The sequence below is a fragment of the Schistocerca serialis genome, chromosome 1 (genome assembly GCF_023864345.2).
Source record: "Schistocerca serialis cubense isolate TAMUIC-IGC-003099 chromosome 1, iqSchSeri2.2, whole genome shotgun sequence".
Taxonomy (NCBI): Eukaryota; Metazoa; Arthropoda; class Insecta; order Orthoptera; family Acrididae; genus Schistocerca; species Schistocerca serialis.
Genome location: NC_064638.1, coordinates 808,641,956 through 808,665,488, shown reverse-complemented (window position 1 = coordinate 808,665,488; position 23,533 = coordinate 808,641,956). Strand labels below are relative to the sequence as shown.

Below are 23,533 nucleotides of genomic sequence, written 5' to 3'. Positions count from 1 at the left end.
AAGGAAATTGGCCCTCCCCTTTCAAGCGAATCATCCCAGCATTTGCCAGGAGCTGTTCAGGGAAATTGCGGAAAACCTAAATCTGGATGGCTGGATGTTGGTTTGAACCAATCATCCTCCTGAATGCGAGTCCAGTATGCTAACCACTTTGCCACCTTGCTCAGTTCAACAAGTTTTGTCGACTATTTAGCTGCAGTAGGCTTTAGAGTTCTACTTTGAGCCTGAAACTATCAGTTTCTATAGGTGAGGACACTAACGGATGACAAAAATATAAGAATTAAAACTACTGATGAATACACCCCACAGCAAGGACACACCTGGAAAATCAGTTTTGTGAGAATAAAGAACATAATGAATTAAAAAAAAAAATTAATACTAAAATAAATGCATTGCATAATACAATTTGCTATTTATAAATATGCATTTTGCCTCATTCATCTCTAAGACTTTGATGTATGCCCAAGTTTTATTATGGTTAGAAGTTTTAATCGCGAAGTATTTCCATAACAACACAGGTGTGAACAAGATATGGAATATTACAGTGTAACTACTACGTACCATCACACAAAAAGTGTGATAATGTATCTGAGCAAATTTACAAATACCTCACTATAAAATACGATCAGTACTTTGAAATTTCATATTTATTCAGCAACCACCATGACATCTGCCCTGAAGACTATATTCAGTTTAGATAGACTCTCATACAAGAGATATACATAGTTGAATGATAAACCGAGATGGGATCGTGCAGCCATTATGCAAAACACACTTCAATTTCCAACCCAAAAGTTAACACAGGAATCCAGACAAGGCACAAAATTTTAGTGTGTGTACTATATTGTTACTAAAATGGAAAGCATGTGACCATTTTAATAATTTACTGCTTCTCTTTAGAAAATAAAACACACCTCATTACAATGTGAGACACTGCAATGCAATTGCCACCAGCATCGCTAGCAGGCGAGTTGTCCCACAATGTAAATACATGGGGGAGGGGGCTGTAGAAATGTGACTTCATGCCATCTCTGTAAAAGAAAAATGAAGTTATGGAGATCCCACCTCAGGTCACAGTCTACAGCTTATTTTCCAATTAGACCTACTCTTCATTCTCTAAGCACATGAGCCATAGTGAGATGGCCTGCCATGGCCGTCATTTGTGCTCTGTATCAGTGTGCTTCTTACCATTCTTTCAATTTATGGAACACTACAGGTGTGCCCCCAGGGAATTGTGTTAGGACTCTTGCTGCTTGTTGTATATTAAAGACCTTGCAGGCAATATTAATAGCAGCCTCGGACTTTTCACAGATGATAAAGTTACATATAATGTGATAGTGTTTGAAAAAAAGCTGCACAAATATTCACTCAGATCTTGGTAAGATTTAAAAGTGATGCAAAGAGTGGAAACTCACTCTGAATGTTCAGAAATGTAAAATGAATGAATGTTCTCTCTCTCTCTCTCTCTCTCTCTCTCTCTCTCTCTCTCTCTCTCTCTCTCTCTCTGGAATCTGTCAACTCAAACAAATACCTGAACGCAGTATTTTGTAGGGATATAATATAGAACTAGTTGTAGGCAAAGAAGATGGCAGAATCAGGTTCACTGGTAGAATGTTAGGAAATTCAATCAGTCTACAAACAAGACTGCACAAAAAACACTTGTGCAACCAATCCTAGGATACTGTTCCCATGAGTGGGACCCATGCCAAATAAGACTAATTGGAGATACCGAATGTATACATAGAAGGGCAGCAGGAACCTTCACAGGCTTCAACATAAATATTGAATGAGACCTAACATAAAAACAGTGTTTCTGGATGCATCCCTACACGAAATTTTCTTTTTCCATGTGTGATGAATGTTACTGAACATTTTCACACACACACACACACACACACACACACACACACACACACACACACACACACCATAGAAACAAATTTACAAGTATTGCTGTCACAAGTATAATTAACCCTTTCAGATTCACTGACTATGTTCGACAATACAATTTTCAGCTACAGCTCCAAGGTGCAACATGTTTCCATTAGTGTAAAATAAATCAGAATTGGGGAGAATACAGTGAGTAGAAAAATTGGATTTGAAAGTATTAACAGTATGGAGACAAGTGATGTAACTCCTACATCACATGCATGACTAAAAAGATGAGTGACTTAGGACCTATGTTGGCTGTTTCTCAGCTTTGTAAATGTATTCCATATTGTCATATGTATACAAAGATTACAATATGATGCTTGTACTCACTTCCTTTGCAGTGTTTTCGTTCACTTCTTGCCATGCACTGTGCCTCACAGGGTCACTCGCAGAGCAAAGGTTATTGATTGTTGTCTCCTACAAGCTTTGCATTTATTTTGCAGATAGTTTTATATTACAGTTTGCAGCACTTAAAAATAGGAATAGACTAGCTAAAATCTAGTTGCTAGGAATCAGAAAAAAATTAAAAGAAAGTGAACTTTCATTTCACAGATGAGAATTTGCTGTTTGAAATGTACACACACTAGGAATGTAAGTGTTGATGACAGAACACAAAATGACTTCATCCAGTCTCATTGCCAGAACAAATTAGGACTGATAGAGAAGATGAAACCTGCCTGTATTTTAGACTATTATAAGAAGGTTGGTGTGAACCACAGTGACCAGCTCAGATGCTACTGCACTTTCGAGAGTAAGCAAATGAAGTACTGAAAGATAGCTTTTTCCACATTTTCATGACAATGACTGTAAAATTAATATAAACATAAAGAGTAGAGGCCTATTAGTAATATCTTGTCAAATTTATTATTGAACTGGCAGTACCTTTAAACAGACTCTGCTGAGGACCTTTCCCTAAATTGACTGATGACGGAAGTGTCAAAACTGCCTCAGAGGAGATGTAATATTTGCACAGGATGAAGCTAGGCAAGATCTGGGAAAGTGGAAAGATGCGCTACTAGGTACTATTGTACAGAATGTGTTGCAGAATTTAGTTTTCCAAAATGCTTTGAAATTTTTTACAGTAAGGAAAATTTAACAAAGTAATTTCAAGTAAAAAATATTAAATTTTCAAACAGTTTTATTTTCAGTGCCAACAACGAATTTTATTTCCACTTTGAAAACTAAAGACAAAGAAAAAATTTTGTTGTTATGAAAGTGGCATATTTTCATTTTAGTATGGCGTGGCATGGGGGAATGTCATCCTGACAAGTTCCGCACAGTAGAACCTGAGCCACAAAATTCAGAAAAACTATGATAAAGCACAGTGTCAGTCAACTGAACAACTTAGCTGCCCTATCCTCAAACAGTTAAATGAAATTCAGAAAATTGAGAAGATGCACAGTGATACAGAGGGGAATATTTTTAGGCACTTTTAAAAGAGCAGGACAAATACTACGGCACTGCACTTCGACTGATTCATTTTACGGTATGTGTGAATCAACTTTTCAGCAGTTGTGAAAATGAACACTGTAAACAAAGAAACAGTTTCAATGTCAGTAAATGAGGGAGTTCTGTAAAATCCTTCCATGAGAGCTTTCCAGAAAATATGATGAATACATTCAACTTCAACCTTCACTGAAGTTTCAAGCAAATGAATTCAAAGAGCATGGACTGACCAGTCTTCAAAACTGGAATAATAAAAGACCTGATGCCTGTAGATGCTACTGCAAAACTGAAAACTATTATGTTGACATATCAATGTCCCTAATCTACACACTCTGCAAGCCACCATATGGTGCATGACAGAGGATACCTTGTACCACTTCAAGTTTCATTTTCTTTTCCACTTGCCAGCAGACTGAGGGAAAAGTGACTGACTATATGCCTCTGTATGAGCCAAAATTCCTTTTATGCTCATGGTCCTTATGTGAGACTTATGTTGACAGCAGCAGAATTGTCGTGCAGTCAGCCTCAATATCTCTAATTCCGTAAATTTTCCATATAGTGTTTCACAAAAAGAACATCGACTTCCCTCCGAGAATTCCCATTTCAGTTCATAAATCACCTCTGTAATACTTGCATGTTGATCAAACCCACCTCTAAGAAATCTAGTGGTTTGCCTCTGAATTGCTTCTAAATCTTCCTATAACCTGACCAGGTGGGAACTAAAAACACTTGTTCTAAACAATGTCTCCTTTATAGGTGAGCTGCACTTTCCTAAAATTCTTCAAATAAACTGAAGTTAACAATTTGCCTTTCCTTCTACCACCCTTACATGTTTGTTTCATTTCTTATCATTTTACACCATCGTGCCCAGATATTTAACCGACACGACTGTGCAAGCAACACAGTAACAATGTTGTTTTCGAACATTATGAAACTGTTTTTCCTTTTCATTTGTATTAACTTAAATTTTTCTACATTTAGAGCAAGCTGCCATTCATCACACCAACTAGAAATTTTGTATAAGTCATCATTTACCATACTATAGTCACTCAAGGATGATACACTGCAGTACACCACATCATTGTCAGCAAACAGATCATTTGTGTGTACAGAGAATAGGAGTGGTTGCATAACATTTCCCTGGGGCACGCCTGACAATACTCTGGTCTCAGATGAACTTTTGCTCCTGGGGACAATGTGTTGGGTTCTATTACTTAAGAAGTCTTTGAGCCACTCACATATTTGGGAAGCTAATCCTTATGCCTGGAACTTCCTTAACACTTCGCTGCTACAGTCATGCTCTTTGCATTCATGCTGGTGCCTGTGCTGAAAGACCGTTCTGGTCGATATGAAATAATTATCATCCAATTTTTCAAAACTATTAGGCAATATTGGTTTTTGCAGTTCTTACTATCTGACATCTTCATTCAATAAAGAACTTAATTCATTTTCGTTATTCACCATCTTACTGCGTTGCATCAAATTAAGTAATACAATGAACAAAATTGTAAAGCGTTTGCAGAGGTAAAAACGCATCGCGTAAAATTTGCATATGGCTGATTTTAGCTCATATATTGAAGTGAATGAAATGTTGGTAACAAATCTAAATTTTATATAAAATTGAGAACACAATAGCTCCTTTCATTCTCAAGTCATTGGGTTTTATGTCTGGCAGACTACTGGATGCGACATGCCCAGTTCCATCCACACGGACTTGCCAGCTGCTATGAAATACCGATCACCTATTTTTCTTACAGTCACGTATCTTCGCTTTATCAAGGACTGAATTTATTTTGATTATATGTCACAGTTACTGAGCTGCATCAAATTAAGTAAAACACTGTGTACTTTAGCTCACATACTGCAGTGAATGAAAAGCAGGTAAGATATCAAAATTTTACTTAAAATTGAAAGCAGAAGGATATTATTTCATTCTTGAGTTGTTGGGGTTTATATGCGAAGGACAGCTGCACGCGACGTGCCCATTCGCATCCCTGCCAATTGCGAATCACATGGTCATAACAATTCTCATATCTCAAATGATTCAAGATATCAAAAGATATTTTTTTAGCAAATGATAGTACCCATGTTGCCTGATAAATACTCTCAATTTTTTTTTATTCACAGAGCTATGGACGTCACTTGTCTGTAACAGTGAGAGGTTGGCAGCTCAGGACACATACAGACGTCCATAGCACTGTAGGAAAAACCTAGCGGCGTGCATTTACATGTCCCCAATACCTGGGGAACTGTGTAGTAGGATGTGTATAAACACCCACAGCCGTGACATGGTTAACAGTCTGCAGTTGAGCTGTGTGTCAAATGATTTCCGGAAATCTAGGAATACGAAATCTGCCTGTTGCCCTTCATGGTTCACGGGATATCACACGAGAAAAGAGCAAGCTGAATTTCATTCACACGATGCTGTCTCAGGTCCATGCTGATTTTTCTGTCTCAAGGAAATTTATTGCCCAAGAAGTGAGAATATGCGTAAGAATTCTGCAGCAGACTGAAGTTAAGGATATTGGTCTGTCATTTTGCAGGGCTGTTCTTTTACCCTTGTTATATATGGGCATTACCTACTCTTCTTACCATTACTTGGAATTTTACACTGGGTGAGAGATTTCATGATAAATGCAAGGTAAGTAAGGGGAAAATGCCCTACAGTACTCTGAGTAAAACCAAATTGGTATTCTATGCGGATCTGGCGACTTTTTTGTTTTCAACTCTGAGTTGCTTCTCTATGCAAGATATACCTATTACTATGTTCACTGTGCAATGGTCAAATAATGGTATGTTTTAATGATTCTCCTCTTCGATAATTCCTTAAAAATAAAATTTAAGACTTCCGCTTTCCTTTAATTTCTCTTACTACTACACCAGACTGGTCAAGAATCTACTTCAACCCACTTAGCACTTTTGTCAGACTGTAATTTTCTCATGTTCTTGTCAGGATCTTTTGCCAAGGTACGACAGCGGTAGTTCTATGCTTCGCAAATCTGTTTACAGATGCACAAATTTCTCCTGACTTTTGCCGGCTGTTATTTGCACGTTCTTTTTTGAAATTGGAGTGCTGCTTCCTCAGCATCATCTGAATTTTGTTGTAAAACCATGAAAGATGTCTTCCGTTCTTAGTCCATTTACTTCTCCAGAGCACAATTTATGAACTGTTTAAAACTTAGCCCATAATTACAACATATCTATTATATTGGAACTTAATGACATCCATTCATTGTCCCCGTGAGATACCAGAAACTGCTTATCTGTTCTTTCCAACAAAAATACTCTCATAGCCTTCTTGGTGAATTAATTTAATTTAGTATCAATCACAACTACAATATGATTATCACTCATCCCGTCCCTATACTGACACTGTCGATTAGCCCAGGCCTTTTTGTAACAGTAATATTTCCATAGTGTGTGGGCTGCACAAGATCATCCTGAAAACTGTTCGAGACTATTTCACAACACTGACTGTCCATACCACCTTCAATGAATCATTTTAGGTCCCAGACTACATCCGGTAGGTTAACGTCACCTACAACTAATATTGTGTGATCTAGGTACTTCTACAACATTGAGCGTTAAGTTGAATTATTCTAAAACACGTCACAGCAGAACTGGGTGGCCTTAAAAACATCCAATAATTAACTTTAGTTCATCTAGGCCTGTTACTCAGGGCCAGATAACTTCACAGACTCAATTTTGATCTTGATAGAGAGAATAATTTTGTCAGCTGCAATGAACACTCCCTGTCCTACAGCATCTCTCTTGTAAGTAATGACAAATTTATGAGAAGGATGAAGGGTATGTTGTTACTCACCATATAGTGGAGATGCTGAGTTGTATATATGCAGAACCAAAAAGATAGAAGATACTGCAAAACAAGTAAGCTTTCAGCCAAACGGTCTTCTGAATTACACGCGCGCGCGGGATTAGCCAGAGACTGTTTGAGCAACATTCATTCCCTACCTTGCTAAATATTTTAGGCCTTTCTACTTCGGGTTTCATCCAGCTCCGAGTTCGAGGAATAATTTGATTGCACCTTTCCTGGAGGGCAGCTAATTTAGAAACTTTTGTTATCAAGACTTCTGACAATTTACTGTTAAAATTTAGATAGCTCTGCTGCAACCATTGCACAGCTTTTTATAGTGGTATGACTACCAGCCAGCTGTCCATCAGGATGAATGGCCATCACGAAACTCTGGCCAAGAGCAAAGTAGACCACCCTGTGACAAAACATGCAGCTGAGAATAGCATGCTCGATTTCAGTAGCTGCTTCGTAGCTTGAACAATCTGGATCCTCCCCTCCAATAAGCTTTTCTGAATTGTACAGGTGGGAGTTAATCTTGCAACACATTCTCCACTCCCAAAATTATTCCGGCCCCAACCCTGGTAATCTAATGATCCCATATCCCCCATCCAACAGTTTCCACTCCCTCTGTCCTATCACTGCCTCCCTTCTCAAGTCCCCTCAGCCTCATTGTGTGCCACCTTCTGCCAATGCACTCAACCATTCGTTCCCCCTCCCGCTCCTCTCCTTTTTACCCCATGCTACTTCTACACCTGGCAGTCTCTGACAGGCCGCCACCTAGGCCCTGCACATCCCACCAGAAAGTGCTCTTCTCACCACCACCCGTGACCTGCTATCCCCCTCCCACTCCAGATTGCCATTCACACGACACTGATTTGGTCGGAGCTGCCAGTGGCAGCAGTTGTGTGTGCATGAGGTGTTCTTGCTTTTTGTGTGTGTGTGTGTGTGTGTGTGTGTGTGTGTGTGTGTGTGTGTGTGTGTGTGCGCGCGCGCTTCGTTGAAGAAGGCTTTTGCTAAAAGCTATAGCATGTAACTGTATTTTTGTTGTGCCTGCCTGCAACTCAACAGCTCACCTTCACACTGAATAACAATTTATCCTCCACCTAATACTGTAGGTAACATGTTAACACACATCAAGTGGCAGATCTTAATTCCATCGAGGACTTCCAGGTGGAGGACGTTTCTAATTCCACAATAAAATACGCCCTGAATGCAATCAAATTAAATTTAAGTATCATGTGGTGCCTGTACTGAAATAATACAATAATAATAATAACAACAACAAAATGCTCCTCTAAAACTTTGAAAAATCAATGACTTTTACACTTTTCCAAATATGCAAATGGGAACTGTACTAGCTGTCTGTGAGCAACCATTAAATATATGTAAGAAATAGATAGGTAGATGACAAGGTAAGAAAAATTTAATGACATGAAACCAAACATAAAAACGGAATGCTTAAAGAAACATCCAGTAATGTGCGCAGTGCCCATTCACCAAATTCTGATACTATCACTATCTTTTCCTCCTCCTCTTCTCCAGAATTATTTGCAATTACAAAATGTTTGTTTTACTTCTGCGAATAAAGCATGATCAAAATTTTAACAGTTGCATAGTACACAAAGAGGGAAAACAATTTTTTTTTGTGACTAGATACTGAACTGTCATTAAGAACCAGACACCAATAAGTAATTGCTCTTTCTTGACACAGCTGAGGTAACTGATAGCAGGTGTGTGTGTGTGTGTGTGTGTGTGTGTGTGTGTGTGTGTGTGTGTGTGTGTGTGTGAGAGAGAGAGAGAGAGAGAGAGAGAGAGAGAGAGAGAGAGAGAGAGAGAGAGAGAAATCTTATGGGACCTAACTGCTAAGGTCATCAGTCCCTAAGCTTACACACTACTTAACCTAAATTATCCTAAGGACAAACACACGCATACACACCCATGCCCGAGGGAGGACTCAAACTGTCTGCCGGGACGAGACGCACAGTCCATGACTGCAGTGCCTTAGGCTGCTCAGCTAATCTGACAGCAGGTATTTATTTTCTATCACATATAACACAGGCAACAGGTACAAACAGCTTCAGGACAACACTCCATGACAGAACTGGAGCATTAACATTTTAGCTACATACAATTAATTATGGATCACAATTATATTTAAAATAAAAGAGTCCTTTCCTTCCCGATTGCTGCTAAGGTGGGCAACAGTTGCCCAACTGTCACTTCAGGATTCATAATCCAATTAACTAAAGATAAAACCCTCTAAAACTTGTTCGAACAACAACTTCACCATCAAATTAAACACAGTGGGAATCGTTCACTGAAGTATGAGACACTACCCTGGAATTTGCTAAGAGCAGATTCAGCTTTATGATAATCACTACTGGTAACATGATTAACACAAGAAAAGTTGATTACAGTTAGTGACTAGAGTCTAATAGTGACAGTTTTTGCACCAGTCAACAAGATTGTCCTTTGAGTGTTACGGTATGTTCCATTTCTCTTATATGCTGCTTTCTGTAAACTGTATAATTAGTAACACGTTTCATGACCAAGTAGCTGTAGCTCTACCTCAGTTGGACCCATGGAAAGTACAAAAATAAAAATTTCATCGTAAGTTACTACTTGCTCCCTTTCTAAGAGTCAAGACTCCTGTAGTCTAAGCTTCACTTCATGCCATTCTTATTTCACCACGCCAATTCACATTTAATACAGTATCTCAATTTTCATGAATAGAATTACAACTCCATAAACAACGAAGACTCTTGCTTTTAGGTTAATACATTATCTTTGGACAAAGAACAAAAAGAGTTTGCTGGTCATATACATTCTTTTACAAAGTCAATGAGCTGTAGCTTACTATTTGTTGAAGTGGATGTGATGATACTAATTATTTAGAGATTGTTTTAAAAGAAAAAGATAATCAGCCACACATTTTTGATGACTGCATTCTTCAAGAAATATAGGGCTGATTTATCAATAAATTAAACCCCAAGGAATTAATACTTGCTACATAAAGCAAATCATAAGAGCCAACTGCTAACATTCTGATCCAGATGTTTATGAGAGAAAAGGGGCAGCGAAGAATTTAACAGGAATTTTGCATGTATCAGTAATCCAACCATTATAGCAATATCTCACAATGGAGGAAGTTCAATACTTAATAAAACATGGACATCCATACAAATGCTCTACCACCAATGATAAATTAAACCAGCAACCTTTCATAAGCTGTTTGGGAAGGCTCAGACACTAGGCACAGAGAACCTGTATACTGCAGCAGCAGCAGCGGCGACGACGCATTAAGAGAGGATATAACAATAAAAAGAAAAGTTACAAAAGGGACTGAAAAATTTGGATAAATGTTTTTTTTTTTTCACCTTAGTACAAATAAAGCACTGAAATAGGAGAATAAGTCCTAGACGGTGACATCATTAACAATGCAAGAATGTTCTACAAAGCCATTAAAACTATCAAAATGTGACTGGCTCACCAACAAGATGTGAAAGTTTGGATTCGACGAGTCATCAGTTCACCACACCTTATATAATAAACAGTGAAATGAATTTCATCACAGAAAGAAATGAAGCTAGTATGTAAATTTTCGAAGTTAAATTGCTTTGGGTATAGATTTATCAGGAATTGTTTCTGCAGCACTCAAGCTTGGTCCAATAGCAATCACACTTACAAGGCTGGCATTTAGTTAATTAATTGTTAACAATCAGTAAGAGTAAGGATAATGTCTGTGAAATAACAGCCAATATTTTTGAAGACTGATCACCTGGTCTACGAACTTGTGCCGCATTGTGAGGGTAATTATTAATATGCTGGAAGGGAATTAAAAAAATAAACTGTTGATGCCATGAAAACTAAAAGATAAGGTTTCCTCAAGTGTTGTCATTCCACCAGCTAGGTGAGAAACTAGCACAGGGACATTTCAATGTAACTATCAAGATTTGATGGACTATTTCAAATTCCAACAAGCTGTGCCTAATCTAGGATCCTGTAACACACCTTCACTTTCAAAGAAGTCTCATTCTGGTGAATGAGTGCAGACTGGTGATGGTACAAGTAGTGGATGAAGGAGTATCAACATCCTCTATCAAAACCACAGAAATCAACTCCAAACATTGGCTCTACATATCCAATCAGTAGTTTGAAGGGCATAGGAAACACACACACACACACACACACACACACACACACACACACACAGACAGTCAGTCAGTCAGAGAGAGAGAGAGAGAGAGAGAGAGAGAGAGAGAGAGAGAGAGAGAGAGGGGGGAGGACAATGGCTAAAAATACTGAAAATTGAAATGCTGTTTCGTTATGGTATTTATGGCTGACTAATATGGGTATCTTACAGCCTTAATAAACATGTCTTATTACAATCTGAAATACTAAATAGTTTTTCCACTATATTATTATGCTGACCACTATGGAGAGCAGACTATGGCATAGGAAGAGAAAATTACTTATGCCTCCCGTGTATGCCAACCTATCTTGTTATGGCCCTTATGTGGGGCAATGATGATGAGGTCTCACTCTGAGGAGCATAGGGGTCGATGCTGAAGTCCCACACCGCCGACTAGGCAAGGTCCTAGTGGAGGTGGTTTGCATGCGTCAAATGCAAGTAGTTTCAAATTCCAGTTATTTAAACTTACCGAACAATGTTAGTGGGAACAATGTTATATATTAGTCTCCCTTGCAGAAAAGATCTCAGTAGTACTGATACTTCAGCAGTGTGCCACTTATGATCCATAGAATCAGATTTATATCTTTGCAGTTGTATAATTTGCATTAATACATTAAAGTAAGCTAAGGATTTTGTCAACTCATCACCTGACGTACTCAACAATTTGGTTGGTGTTCGCAATCAAATATAACATACCATGTGAGATTCTAAATATCAAATAAGCCTTTGACTGGCCCCTAAATATCACTTAACTCATTGACAGATTACTCGTAAAAAGTGAAAAATACAAGTACTCAGATAACATTGAATTTTGTACCACCTACCATTTATGGCATGGAAGTCCTAATAACTCATACAATTTTAAAATACACTATCTATAGTCCCACTGTAAATTTACGCTGTTTGTTGAGAGTGGTAATCCATTAGTTTCCAAACAGATTGAAGAAACTGTGTGCCAATAAATAACAAGCTATTCTAGCCTGGTAAGCTCTATTTCCACATAATTATGAGCCACTCATTTTAAAACTGTGTGTGTGTGTGTGTGTGTGTGTGTGTGTGTGTGTGTGTGTAGGTTGGAGAAAGGGGGGGGGGGGGGGGGGGGGGGGGGGGGGCACAGTGGCATGCGTATACTCAGATGATCAGTTATGATCATCATCAGTTTTTGAACCTGACATAAAATTATGAATGGGCATATAAAATATTACAGCAGATTGCTTATAGGATCAGTGGTATTATAAACCAGACAGCAAGAAACAAATACAAATATGTGACTCAATAACATTTTGGCAGTGCAGCTGCATAAACTACTACTACTACTACGTATACCCTTCAGTCACCTTCAGGGTAAGCTCACAGATTGAAGCTATGGCACCTGTTCCATCATTTAAAATGAGAGAATAAGTACATTATCTTCAATCTGTCAGCTCACTCTAAAGATGGCCAAAACGCAGACAGCTGCATTGTTAGAATAATAATAATAATAATAATAATAATAATAATAATAATAATAATTTATGCAGCTGCATTCAGAAAATTTAATGGATAAGTTATTGCCCAATGGAAACATGAAGTTGCAGAACAGTATGTGTGCCTGATGATACAACATTTCGTCACAATTTCTCCCTTGATAACATGTCCATTTTTGAAAACTTCATTTCTGTTGAGATTCTACTCGGCAAATTTTCAAAACCTGTGCGGCGTCCAATGATTCTGAACTCCAGCTCACTGCTTTGAAGCAGTCCACAATGTATGCAGAAATATTACAGGAAAAAAAAAAATCATAGCTTATTCAGAGTTTACCCACTAGATTCTACTGATTTTGGTATGGTTTTCAAGAAACTGAGCCCGTGTAACTTTGGCACAAAAACAGTGAAGCCCAGACTGCAACTGATCAAAATTACTGGAATCAAACATTTAACTTCAGACAAATAGTGAGTAATAATCCTTTACTATAATGACACGGCTAAAGAGATCTCAAAATCTACACTGAGGCTGGAGTAGGGCATAGCAACTAAATACTTTAGGTATCAGACAACAGAATTCTGGTGTGTGATATTTAACGTCCCCTCTTTGGCTGACTATTGCATCGACATGCTTAAACTATTCTACTGAACTTGCCTACCCTTACTAACTTCTTTTTGATTGTCTTAAATCACATTGAATTACAACACTTATTACAGATCACCTTACTTAACATACTGACTTTTTTCTCCTACATCATATCAATAACACCAGTTGTAAGTATCCCAAATGCTGCTGTAATTACTTTTTTGATTTCATAGTAAATTATTCTCTTAAGTTTCCTAAGCTGCCTTGCAAAATCCCCCTGTAAAATGATCATTTTCTTCTCTTCCCTCTCATCTGGTCCAGAGATGATCCATCCTTCTGGAAGTAAAATACTGAGTATCTGATTCTGATTGCTAGTCATCTTGTTGACAAATTGTTAGAGTAAGCAATTTAACAGTTACAGAGGAAGAAAAGAAGATTTCTATCTTACTCCACCAGATCACAAAATGTAAATCACTTGCTATGAAATGTTAAGCAGAGAAACATGCAAATCTTAGTGTTTTTTTCTTTTCTTTTTTAGAAAAGTGTTTGTCAATATTGACCATGCCTCTAAGTGATGGAATTCTAGTGGTAATTTCAACAAACCATGGCAACAGACACAAGTGAAACTACAAATAATGTTTACAAGCTGCAAGACAGTAAGGTCTGGATGTTTTTAAAACTGTGGGTGTTATGTTATACTAAGATTTGATGAGTAGGAGATATTAACGTGTGTCCAAGGAACAATTGATGGAAAGAGGCTTTTCAGCTGTCTTCACAATTCAGTTTTTACAATCAACTAATCTATCATTTGAAAGAATATTTTTTGTTTACTCTAATACAAGAGAGCAGTCCCTATGCCGAACTTCTGGTTATGAATTTAAAATATTGACCCCAAACTAGCTGAGAATAGTTTCTTAGTTTTATGTATAATTGTGCAAAAGATCGACACAACAGGAACACTTTCCAGGCGAGTGCTATTAAAATGGTAAACATAAATCCCATTTAATGCCTAACATTGCGAGATCTGTATTATACAATTGGAAATGCTATGCAGTTTTGCCTATAAACCCATGTAGGTCTCTGCTGCTTCAATTTCCATCTTCTTTATTATTACAGTTGCATGAAAACCCACCTGAAAAAGACTGCAGAATATTGTTTGTGTATATTGCTAGTTAGTTGAGAGTTTGACTCGAATATTTGGGCACACCCTTTCAGGCTCAAGTTCCCCAATTTTGTAAAAAGAAACACTGAAGCTAATACATAATAGTAACTACGTTATTCTAGTTAGAAATCATGCAGGCAATCTTTGTTAGTATGTGCACTCAATTTGCAGCAAAATGTGAGAACACTGTAACATGTCTACTGGCTTTATCTTAAAATGCATCATATCAGATGAATCTCTCAGCCCCTAGCTGAAAGGGTTGCACAAGTTTCAAGCCTGAACTCTGCAACTTCTGCAACATAGGCTTAGATAACATCAATAAAACACTGTTTCTTTCATAATTATATAATATTTTATTTCTTAAAAAATTTCTGTAAATAATAAAGAGGTACGACAATACGAAATGCCCAAGAGTCAGTAAATTGGCAACATTTTGTTTTATTTGTATTGACCAGTTCTGAATTAGAACATTGATAAGCCTGGCCAAACAACAATAGCTTCCGTAAAACTACATCACATTTGGCCATCTCATCAAACAATTTGATTTGTCAATTTATTAACTAAAAGCCATCATTAACCTTGGCTTACCCTTCCAGCTTGGTTTCATTTCACATTTAGGGAGCAAAGAGTTCAGCCAGTGCAACATGAGTGGAAATTAGAAACAGTAGCTTCAAGCAATGTCAACATTTTGCGTCCCCAATACACAAGTAGACAAAGTAATATACAAAGAAAAAGAAATATTTCTTGCATTGTTTGAAATATACAAGATCTCCATAGGAGATGAAACACTTAGATAAAAGTAAACATTTTTAATGCAATTGAAAGCGTCTACTTCATAAGGAGACCAGTGTTGACAAATTGAAAGCTGCATTTCCAACCTCCAACTAAATGCAGTGTATCCATGTCTGCATGATAAGCCTCTGTTTCTCCCTCTTTGAAGAACAGTTGCCAATTTTGAAATTAATGCCATTATTTTTGCACTCAAGAAATGTGCAAAAACAGCATACAATGTCACTTCCGATCATATCTTTATGATATCAATATCATGCTGCAGTGTCACAAGCCTTAAAAAGGATACTATAATCCTTTAAAATTCACTTTTTCTGTCTTATTAAGATGTTATGTAATTTATGTTACTATCTTGAAGAGGGGACTGTCTTATCTGGTCCACATATAACATGACATACACCACATTTGTTTCTGTCCCTACATCATTATAATATAATTATTAAGCCTATAATTGAGAACTATTTAAAATCTGTACCTAATAAGTGCAGGATATTTTCTAGTTTTTTAAATCAAAAGTCAATTTTGATGATCATTACACCTTAGAATTATATAATTCCTGTTCTAATCCAAAGCTGCTGTTACTGCATAATGAATATTCAAGCAGCAAATATACTATGAGCTGTGAATTCATTTCTCAAATTATCAATCTTTGTTATAACTGGTCAAATGTGAACACTTATCTTAGAAACTCACTGGGAAAATTTCCTGATACACACAATATGGAATCTGAAGATTAATGCACACTGCTTACAAGAAAATATACTGCACATTTCAATGCCATTAATACCTAGTACACAGTAAAGTCATTATCTCGTACTGACAAAGAAGAAGTTTAAACAAAAGAAACATTCACAACATTTCAACTCAGAACAATTCTTGTAACATACTAATAACTAAAATCAAAAGAGCTTTTCAATTTTGAAAAAAAAGTAAACTAATTTTTATACAAATGTCCAATTGCATTTTTCCCATAAAATGACATTTGAAAACTGCTCCTAGAATTTCAAAGTAGTACACTTAGCATTACAGATGCTGCACAGAAGACAAAAAAAAAAATTGAAAACAAAGTAACTACTGCAGCCAACATCACCTTAGACTGTTATAAGGAAGGTGGGTGGGTGAGAAATAACTGGAATCAATAAAAGGAATGAGGAGAGGTTCAATTAGAGAATGTCTATTGGAAATTATTAGGTTGCATATCTTCATACCTATCTGACCAGCTTACTAATGCCTGTCAGCAAAAACAGCCATCATAAACACTTCCAATGTTAGCAACAAAAGACAAGAAAACTCAGAAAGGGGAAAACTGTTCCTGTAAATGGAAGTTACAATATTACATAACTCAAGACAATTTGTTTCATACATCAAGTGCTTTGTTTATGCAAGGGTCTGTTGTATAATATATTCAACAGCAATATTACTCTGTAGGGAATATTTTTGCCTTCTACTTCTGTCACATCCTAAGAATCTTAACATTGAGAAGAATTACTTGACAAAAACTTTGATCATTTTAAATCCAATTGCACAGCAAGCAAATATTACTGCAGTGCCATTAATTCCACAAGTCAAATAACCTTTTGTCCAAAGCCAGGGATGTTAAGTTTACCCACCATTGTGACTGACCAATGACTGAACAATCACATTCCTTAAACTATAGTAAACATTCGGTCTTGCTGAAATTTACTGAAATGGTGTGTTAGCAGATAGATTGACATGTTAATCTGCTTTTTAAAGACTTAATTTCAAGCAAAGATCAGCAGGTGGTGGGCTGACAGCATGTGACATCACTTACGATCTTTATCTATCGTTCCACCTCCTCCACCACCCTTGCTGCCTCTTCCTCGTTCACCGCCACCCCTACCACCCCTTCCCCGGCTTGATGATGGTCCTGGACCTTTTTTGCCATCCATATTATTGATGTAATCATTTATAGTATTACCCGAATTAAATCTTGCATCATTGTGTCGAGCACCACCACCACCTCCGCGTCCTCTGCCACGACCTCTTGCTGGCCCACCACGGCCCCGACTGCTCCCACCATCCATGTCTGAATTGTAGCCCCTAAAACAAAAATAATTGAAGTGCAATTTCCTGTGATGTCAAATTTTATGAGAATAAAGAAGGCATGCAGAAATATCAACATAACTAATTGTAACAATGTGAAAAGGGTAGATAGCTACTCACCACAGAGGCATGGAGCTTCAGGGAGGCACAATGAATAAGACTGTTAAATATTTTAGAGTGCAGAGAAAAATTTCCTCCTTCCAAAATAGTATACGTACACACATTCACAAAAGCACAATTCGCACACACATGGTCGCTGTCACTGGGCATCATGGTCTGACTGCAGACTGTGACTACATCTGACAATCAGTCACCTGAAAGGGTTGGTTGGTGGGTGGTGGTGGTGGTGGTAAGGACGAACCATGGGTCAGGGAGGGAGGATAGGAGGGTAGAGATGGAGGAAAATACTGTGCTGCTTGAAGGAGTGTGCGGGGACTTGGTGGAGACAGATCAGCTGCCAAGTGCAGGATCGTGAGGCTGTGTTGGGGGGTGACAGGCAAGGGAGAGAGGAGAAGAGAGAAGGGGGGGAAAAACTATTAGGTGCATTGGTGGGTGGTGCCAAGGGTCTTACTGACTCCTTCACATGCTAAAACTGCCATCCCAGCCCTGTCCAGAAACAAATCTCTCGTGCCTTTTCTCTCCTGTCATCATTACCTCCCACATACCCATTGTCTGGCCGTAAAGGAGCACTTCCTCTCGATTCAGCCCCACCCAAGACTGGAAAAAAATATCACGTTCTCTACCAGGGTTTCAACTCTCGTCACACCCTGCTATGAAATGAATATCCACCCCTGCCCCATCGCTTGACAGTGGCTTTCCACCACCCTCTGAACCTATGTAATATCCTTGCCCAACACTACTCCACCCCTGCTCCCAAGCCCTTGCCTCATGGCTCATATCCCTGCAATAGACCTTGATGAAAGAGTTTTCCCCATATATCCTCTAATTACCACATACTCTAGTCCCACACCCCACCAAAGGCAGGGCTACCTGTGAAAGCAGACATGTGATCTACAAAATACAATGCAACCACTGCACCACTTCCTGTGTGAGCATGACAACTCATGAGCTGCCTGTCTGCATGAATGGCCACTGCAAAACTGTGGTCAAGAGAGCTGGACCATCTAGTTTCTGAACATGCTGCCCAACACAATGTGCATCACTTCTTCAATTGCTTCACAGCCTGCATCATCTGAATTCTTCCACCCAACAGTACCTTTTCTGAACAACACAGGAGGGAAATCGCCCTACGATGTTTTCTTCGTACCTGTAACCCTCTGCCCCCAACCTGCCTATCCTCTTCCCAACTCCCACTCCAGCACTAAACACACCTTCTACCCCACCACATGATCCACTATTCTTTTCCCATTTTTTTCTCCCCAGCCCTCCAACCCACCGGCACTGCCTACAGACTGCACCTGGCAGCCCGGCCGTCCTGTCCCCGTCATGCCTCTGCTTGCTCCCACAGGCAGTACATTGTTTTCCCCCACCCTCACCCTCACCCTCCTATCAATCCCATTCCTCACACCATGTCACCTCTTTATTGTCCCACCTACCCCAGCACATTGTTTCTCACATTAGATGGAGTCACAGTCTCCAATTGCCGCCCCCCCCCCCCAGATGTGTGTATGAGTTGTGTTTATGTGATGGTGCCTGCCTGTGACTCAATACCTCCTCTATGTCACAAGTAGGTTTCTAATCTTTTCATAGTGTTATTCCATCATGGCTTTCCATTGTCTAATTATATTATAACAGTACCTGTCGTTGCGCCTCTGAATAGGGAAGTTCTGCATTGAGCCCATTGTAGTACCATGTATACTTCGTAGCTGTTGATCAATTTCCAACTTTTCTTGCCTTAATGCTTCCACTTCCTGTGACACAAAATCAGATAAATGAAATTACACCTTTTATAAAGTAATGAAATTTAAAATTCTTAATGCCTAAACCAAATACATCTCCAAACATTACCTTTAGGTGTGCTAAGTGATATTCCAACAGCACCTTTGCATTGGCTATACTTTCTACAGTTCCTACAAAAACGAAAGGAACTTGACCTTCTTCACGAGGGATTGTTGGCTGTGGTTCGTTATCTCCCTCTATTTTGACTCTAACCTGGAACAGAGAAAGCTTATCGATATTTGCACATAACCAAAATAAGTAATCTTGTAACTACTACAAATATGAAGCATAAATTAAAGCAGCTTAATATTACTACTATGACTATAGACTGTAAACCTTCCAATCACAGAGAAAAAGGATACAAGGACTAAGTAATGAACAACTTTGGAAAATGCTACTGTGTTGAAGAAATTTTTTACATTAAGACCTCTCAATGGCTTGTAGCCCTTTCTCCTAATTTTCCTCAACTAATTTCTCTTTCCTACATGAAGGCAAATAAAGTTCTGGAAGTCCAGATTAGTGTTTTCTACATTACATGCTACTATCAGCATCAGCAATTGCACTTCTTGGAAGAAGGTACTTGTCTGACCTACCCTCCACCCCCAAAATATTACAATAATGCACACAAAAATCTTCAATGATCTTTAAGTTACGCTAATGATCACTATTTAATCCAAACATGCAGTTTGATGAAGAGCAGAAATTTTTGTACACAGAATGACTAATATAATGAATTTAGTCCGTTACATATGAATGCTTCAAAAATTTTAATAATTTACAGTAATATATAGGGGAATGAGGGATTTACTGCAGTAAGTAGAAGTATTAGTACAACTATTTTCTTACAGTAGAATTCATTAAGGGTGAGCAAATGGAAATTGACGTTAGACAAACTAATTTTTCAAGCGCCATCAGCACGTGACATGATGTTAAACTAACACCAGCATAGACAGAAAGCAAACTTTTGAAGATATTACTGTGATGTGTTCCACTTTAGATGTCACATCAAAGACACACAATGGGCATCAAAAAGGGGTACGGGCACCTGCACTGTGCAACCCCCATTCCCACCCACAGGTGAGGACCCTCCCACAGCATCCACACACAGGTTATTGGTGCCTGGCAAGCGATCTCTCCACTGTTTAGAAGTATTAAAGGGGTATGGATTTACAACGACAAATCAGAGAAAGAGAAAGGTGGGGGGTGGCAACTTTATGTCTCCACAGGGCATGGAACACCAATATGAAATGGGTGACAATTCGCCAAGTGGAGAGATACTTGTTACTAATATCCTTTTTAACAGCTCTGTGCCTCCTATTACTACAAATATAATAGGCCCAATAGCAGACCCAATGTCTTGTCAAGGTATGAGTGAAATCAGTTGTTAGCAGATGCAAGGGAAGATGACAGACGAGTCAACAGGAGACAGGGCATCGATTCCTAACTGGCGATGTGCAGTCTGCACAGTGAAGAAATTCCAGTTAAAGCCTGCCTGTCATCTTCCTTTCTGCCCCTGAGAATTTGCACAATGAAAAATATTTAACAAGCAACATGAACAACAATATGATTGGCCAGAAGAATATGAGCCACCTAATCAGCAAGAGGCACATCCAACCATGAGCTGAGAGGGAACACTTTGCTTTTGAGTGCTACTGCCGCATTAACACGGGACATTCTGGTCTGGCTGCTGCTGAAAAATATGCACTGCCGGTGCATCCACGTGACAGACAACAGACCCCAGTGTGCCTGGATACTGTTTACACCACCACCACCACCACCACCACCACCACCACCACCACCAGACGTCCACCCATCATCCAGTAAAATGTACTACAGCTGTCTCATCCCAGTGTGCCTGCCAGTTCTATTTGTCTCATAGCAATTATGATTTAAAACCCTGGAAACAATTGATAATCCTGCTACTGATAATGGACAAATAATTACTTCCTTCTCACAAGTAAAGGTAATTTGTAAATTGTATCTGTATAGCTATTGCCTAAAATCACTTTAGTTTGTAAAAATAAATGTTTATGACTAATTTCCTTATTTATTTTTACAAACAATCTTGTGTGCCTCAACGATACAGATAGCCGTACCGTAGGTGAAATCACAACGGAGGGGTATCAGTTGAGAGGCCTGACAAACGTGTGGTTCCTGAAGAGGGGCAGCAGCCTTTTCAGTAGTTACAGAGGCAACAGTCTGGATGATTGACTGATCTGGCCTTGTAACACTAACCAAAACGGCCTTGCTGTGCTGGTACTGCGAATGGCTGAAAGCAAGGAGAAACTACAGCCATAATTTTTCCCGAGGGCATGCAGCTTTACTGTATGGTTAAATGATGATGGCGTCCTCTTGGGTAAAATATTCCGGAGGTAAAATAGTCCCCCATTTGGATCTCTGGGCAGGGACTACTCAAGAGGATGTCGTTATCACGAGAAAGAAAACTGGCGTTCTACCGATCAGAGCGTGGAATGTCAGATCCCTTAATCGGGCAGGTAGGTTAGAAAATTTAAAAAGGAAAATGGATAGGTTGAAGTTAGATATAGTGGGAATTTGTGAAGTTCAGTGGCAGGAGGAACAAGACTTTTGGTCAGGTGAATACAGTGTTATAAATACAAAATCAAATAGCGGTAATATAGGAGTAGCTTTAATAATGAATAGGAAAACAGAAGTGCGGGTAAGCTACTACAAACAGCATAGTGAACGCATTATTGTGGCCAAGATAGAAATGAAGCCCACACCTAACAGTAGTACAAGTTTATATGCCAACTAGCTCTGCAGATGATGATGAAATTGATGAAATGTTTGACGAGATAAAAGAAATTATGCAAGTAGTGAAGGAAGACGAAAATTTAATAGTCATGGGTGACGAATTCGACAGTAGGAAAAGGAAGAGAAGGAAACATAGTAGGTGAATATGGATTGGGGCTAAGAAATGAAAGAGGAAGCCGACTGGTAGAATTTTGCGCAGAGCATAACTTAATCATAGCTAACACTTGGTTCAAGAATCATGAAAGAAGGTTGTATACATGGAAGAACCCTGGAGATACTAGAAGGTTTCAGACAGATTATATAATGGTAAGACACAGATTTAGGAACCAGGTTTTAAATTTTAAGACATGTCCAGGGGCAGATGTGGACTCTGACCACAATCTATTGGTTATGAACTGTAGATTAAAACTGAAGAAACTGCAAAAAGGTGGGAATTTAAGGAGATGGGACCTGGATAAACTGAAAGAACCAGAGGTTGTACAGAGTTTCAGGGAGAGCATAAGGGAACAATTAACAGGAATGGGGGAAAGAAATACAGTAGAAGAAGAATGGGTAGCTTTGAGGGATGAAATAGTGAAGGCAGCAGAGGATCAAGTAGGTAAAAAGACGAGGGATAGTAGAAATCCTTGGGTAACAGAAGAGATACTGAATTTAATTGATGAAAAGAGAAAATAAAAAATGCAGTAAATCAAGCAGGCAAAAAGGAATACAAACGTCTCAAAAATGAGATCGACAGGAAATGCAAAATGGCTAAGCAGGGATGGCTAGAGGACAAATGTAAGGATGTAGAGGCTTATCTCACGAGGGTTAAGATAGATACTGCCTACAGGAAAATTAAAGAGACCTTTGGAGAAAGGAGAACCACTTGCATGAATATCAAGAGCTCCAATGGAAACCCAGTTCTAAGCAAAGAAGGCAAAGCAGAATGGTGGAAGGAGTATATAGAGGGTATGTACAAGGGCAATGTTCTGTGTATGTGCGGATGGATATGAGTGTGTGTGCGCGAGTGTATGCCTGTCCTTTTTTCCCCCCTAAGGTAAGTCTTTCCGCTCCCGGGATTGGAATGACTCCTTACCCTCTCCCTTAAAACCCACTTCCTTTCGTCTTTCCCTCTCCTTCCCTCTTTCTTGACGAAGCAACCGTTTGTTGCGAAAGCTAGAATTTTGTGTGTATGTTTGTGTGTCTATCGACCTGCCAGCACTTTCGTTCGGTAAGTCACATCATCTTTGTTTTTAGGTATATTTTCCCATGTGGAATGTTTCACACACACACACACACACACACACACACACACACACACACACACACGGATGTCTGCTTGTGTCTGTATATGTGTGGATGGATATGTGTATGCGCGCGCGCGAGTGTATACCCGTCCTTTTTTCCCCCTAAGGTAAGTCCTTCCGCTCCCAGGATT

The 23,533-nt window shown here is 38.8% G+C and overlaps 1 protein-coding gene across 4 annotated transcripts in view; it reads right to left on the bottom strand.

The window, feature by feature from the left end:
- Positions 1 to 23,533, bottom strand: part of LOC126484080 (synaptic functional regulator FMR1) — a 261,579-nt gene that overhangs the window by 80,145 nt on the left and 157,901 nt on the right. For all 4 annotated transcript variants that reach the window (XM_050107455.1, XM_050107477.1, XM_050107462.1 and 1 more), the window contains 3 exons: positions 19,414 to 19,557; positions 19,204 to 19,316; positions 17,321 to 17,442 (listed from right to left, as the gene is read on the bottom strand). In XM_050107455.1, coding sequence (XP_049963412.1) covers positions 17,321 to 17,442; positions 19,204 to 19,316; positions 19,414 to 19,557 — 379 coding nt within the window. The remainder of the gene's footprint in view (positions 1 to 17,320; positions 17,443 to 19,203; positions 19,317 to 19,413; positions 19,558 to 23,533) is intronic.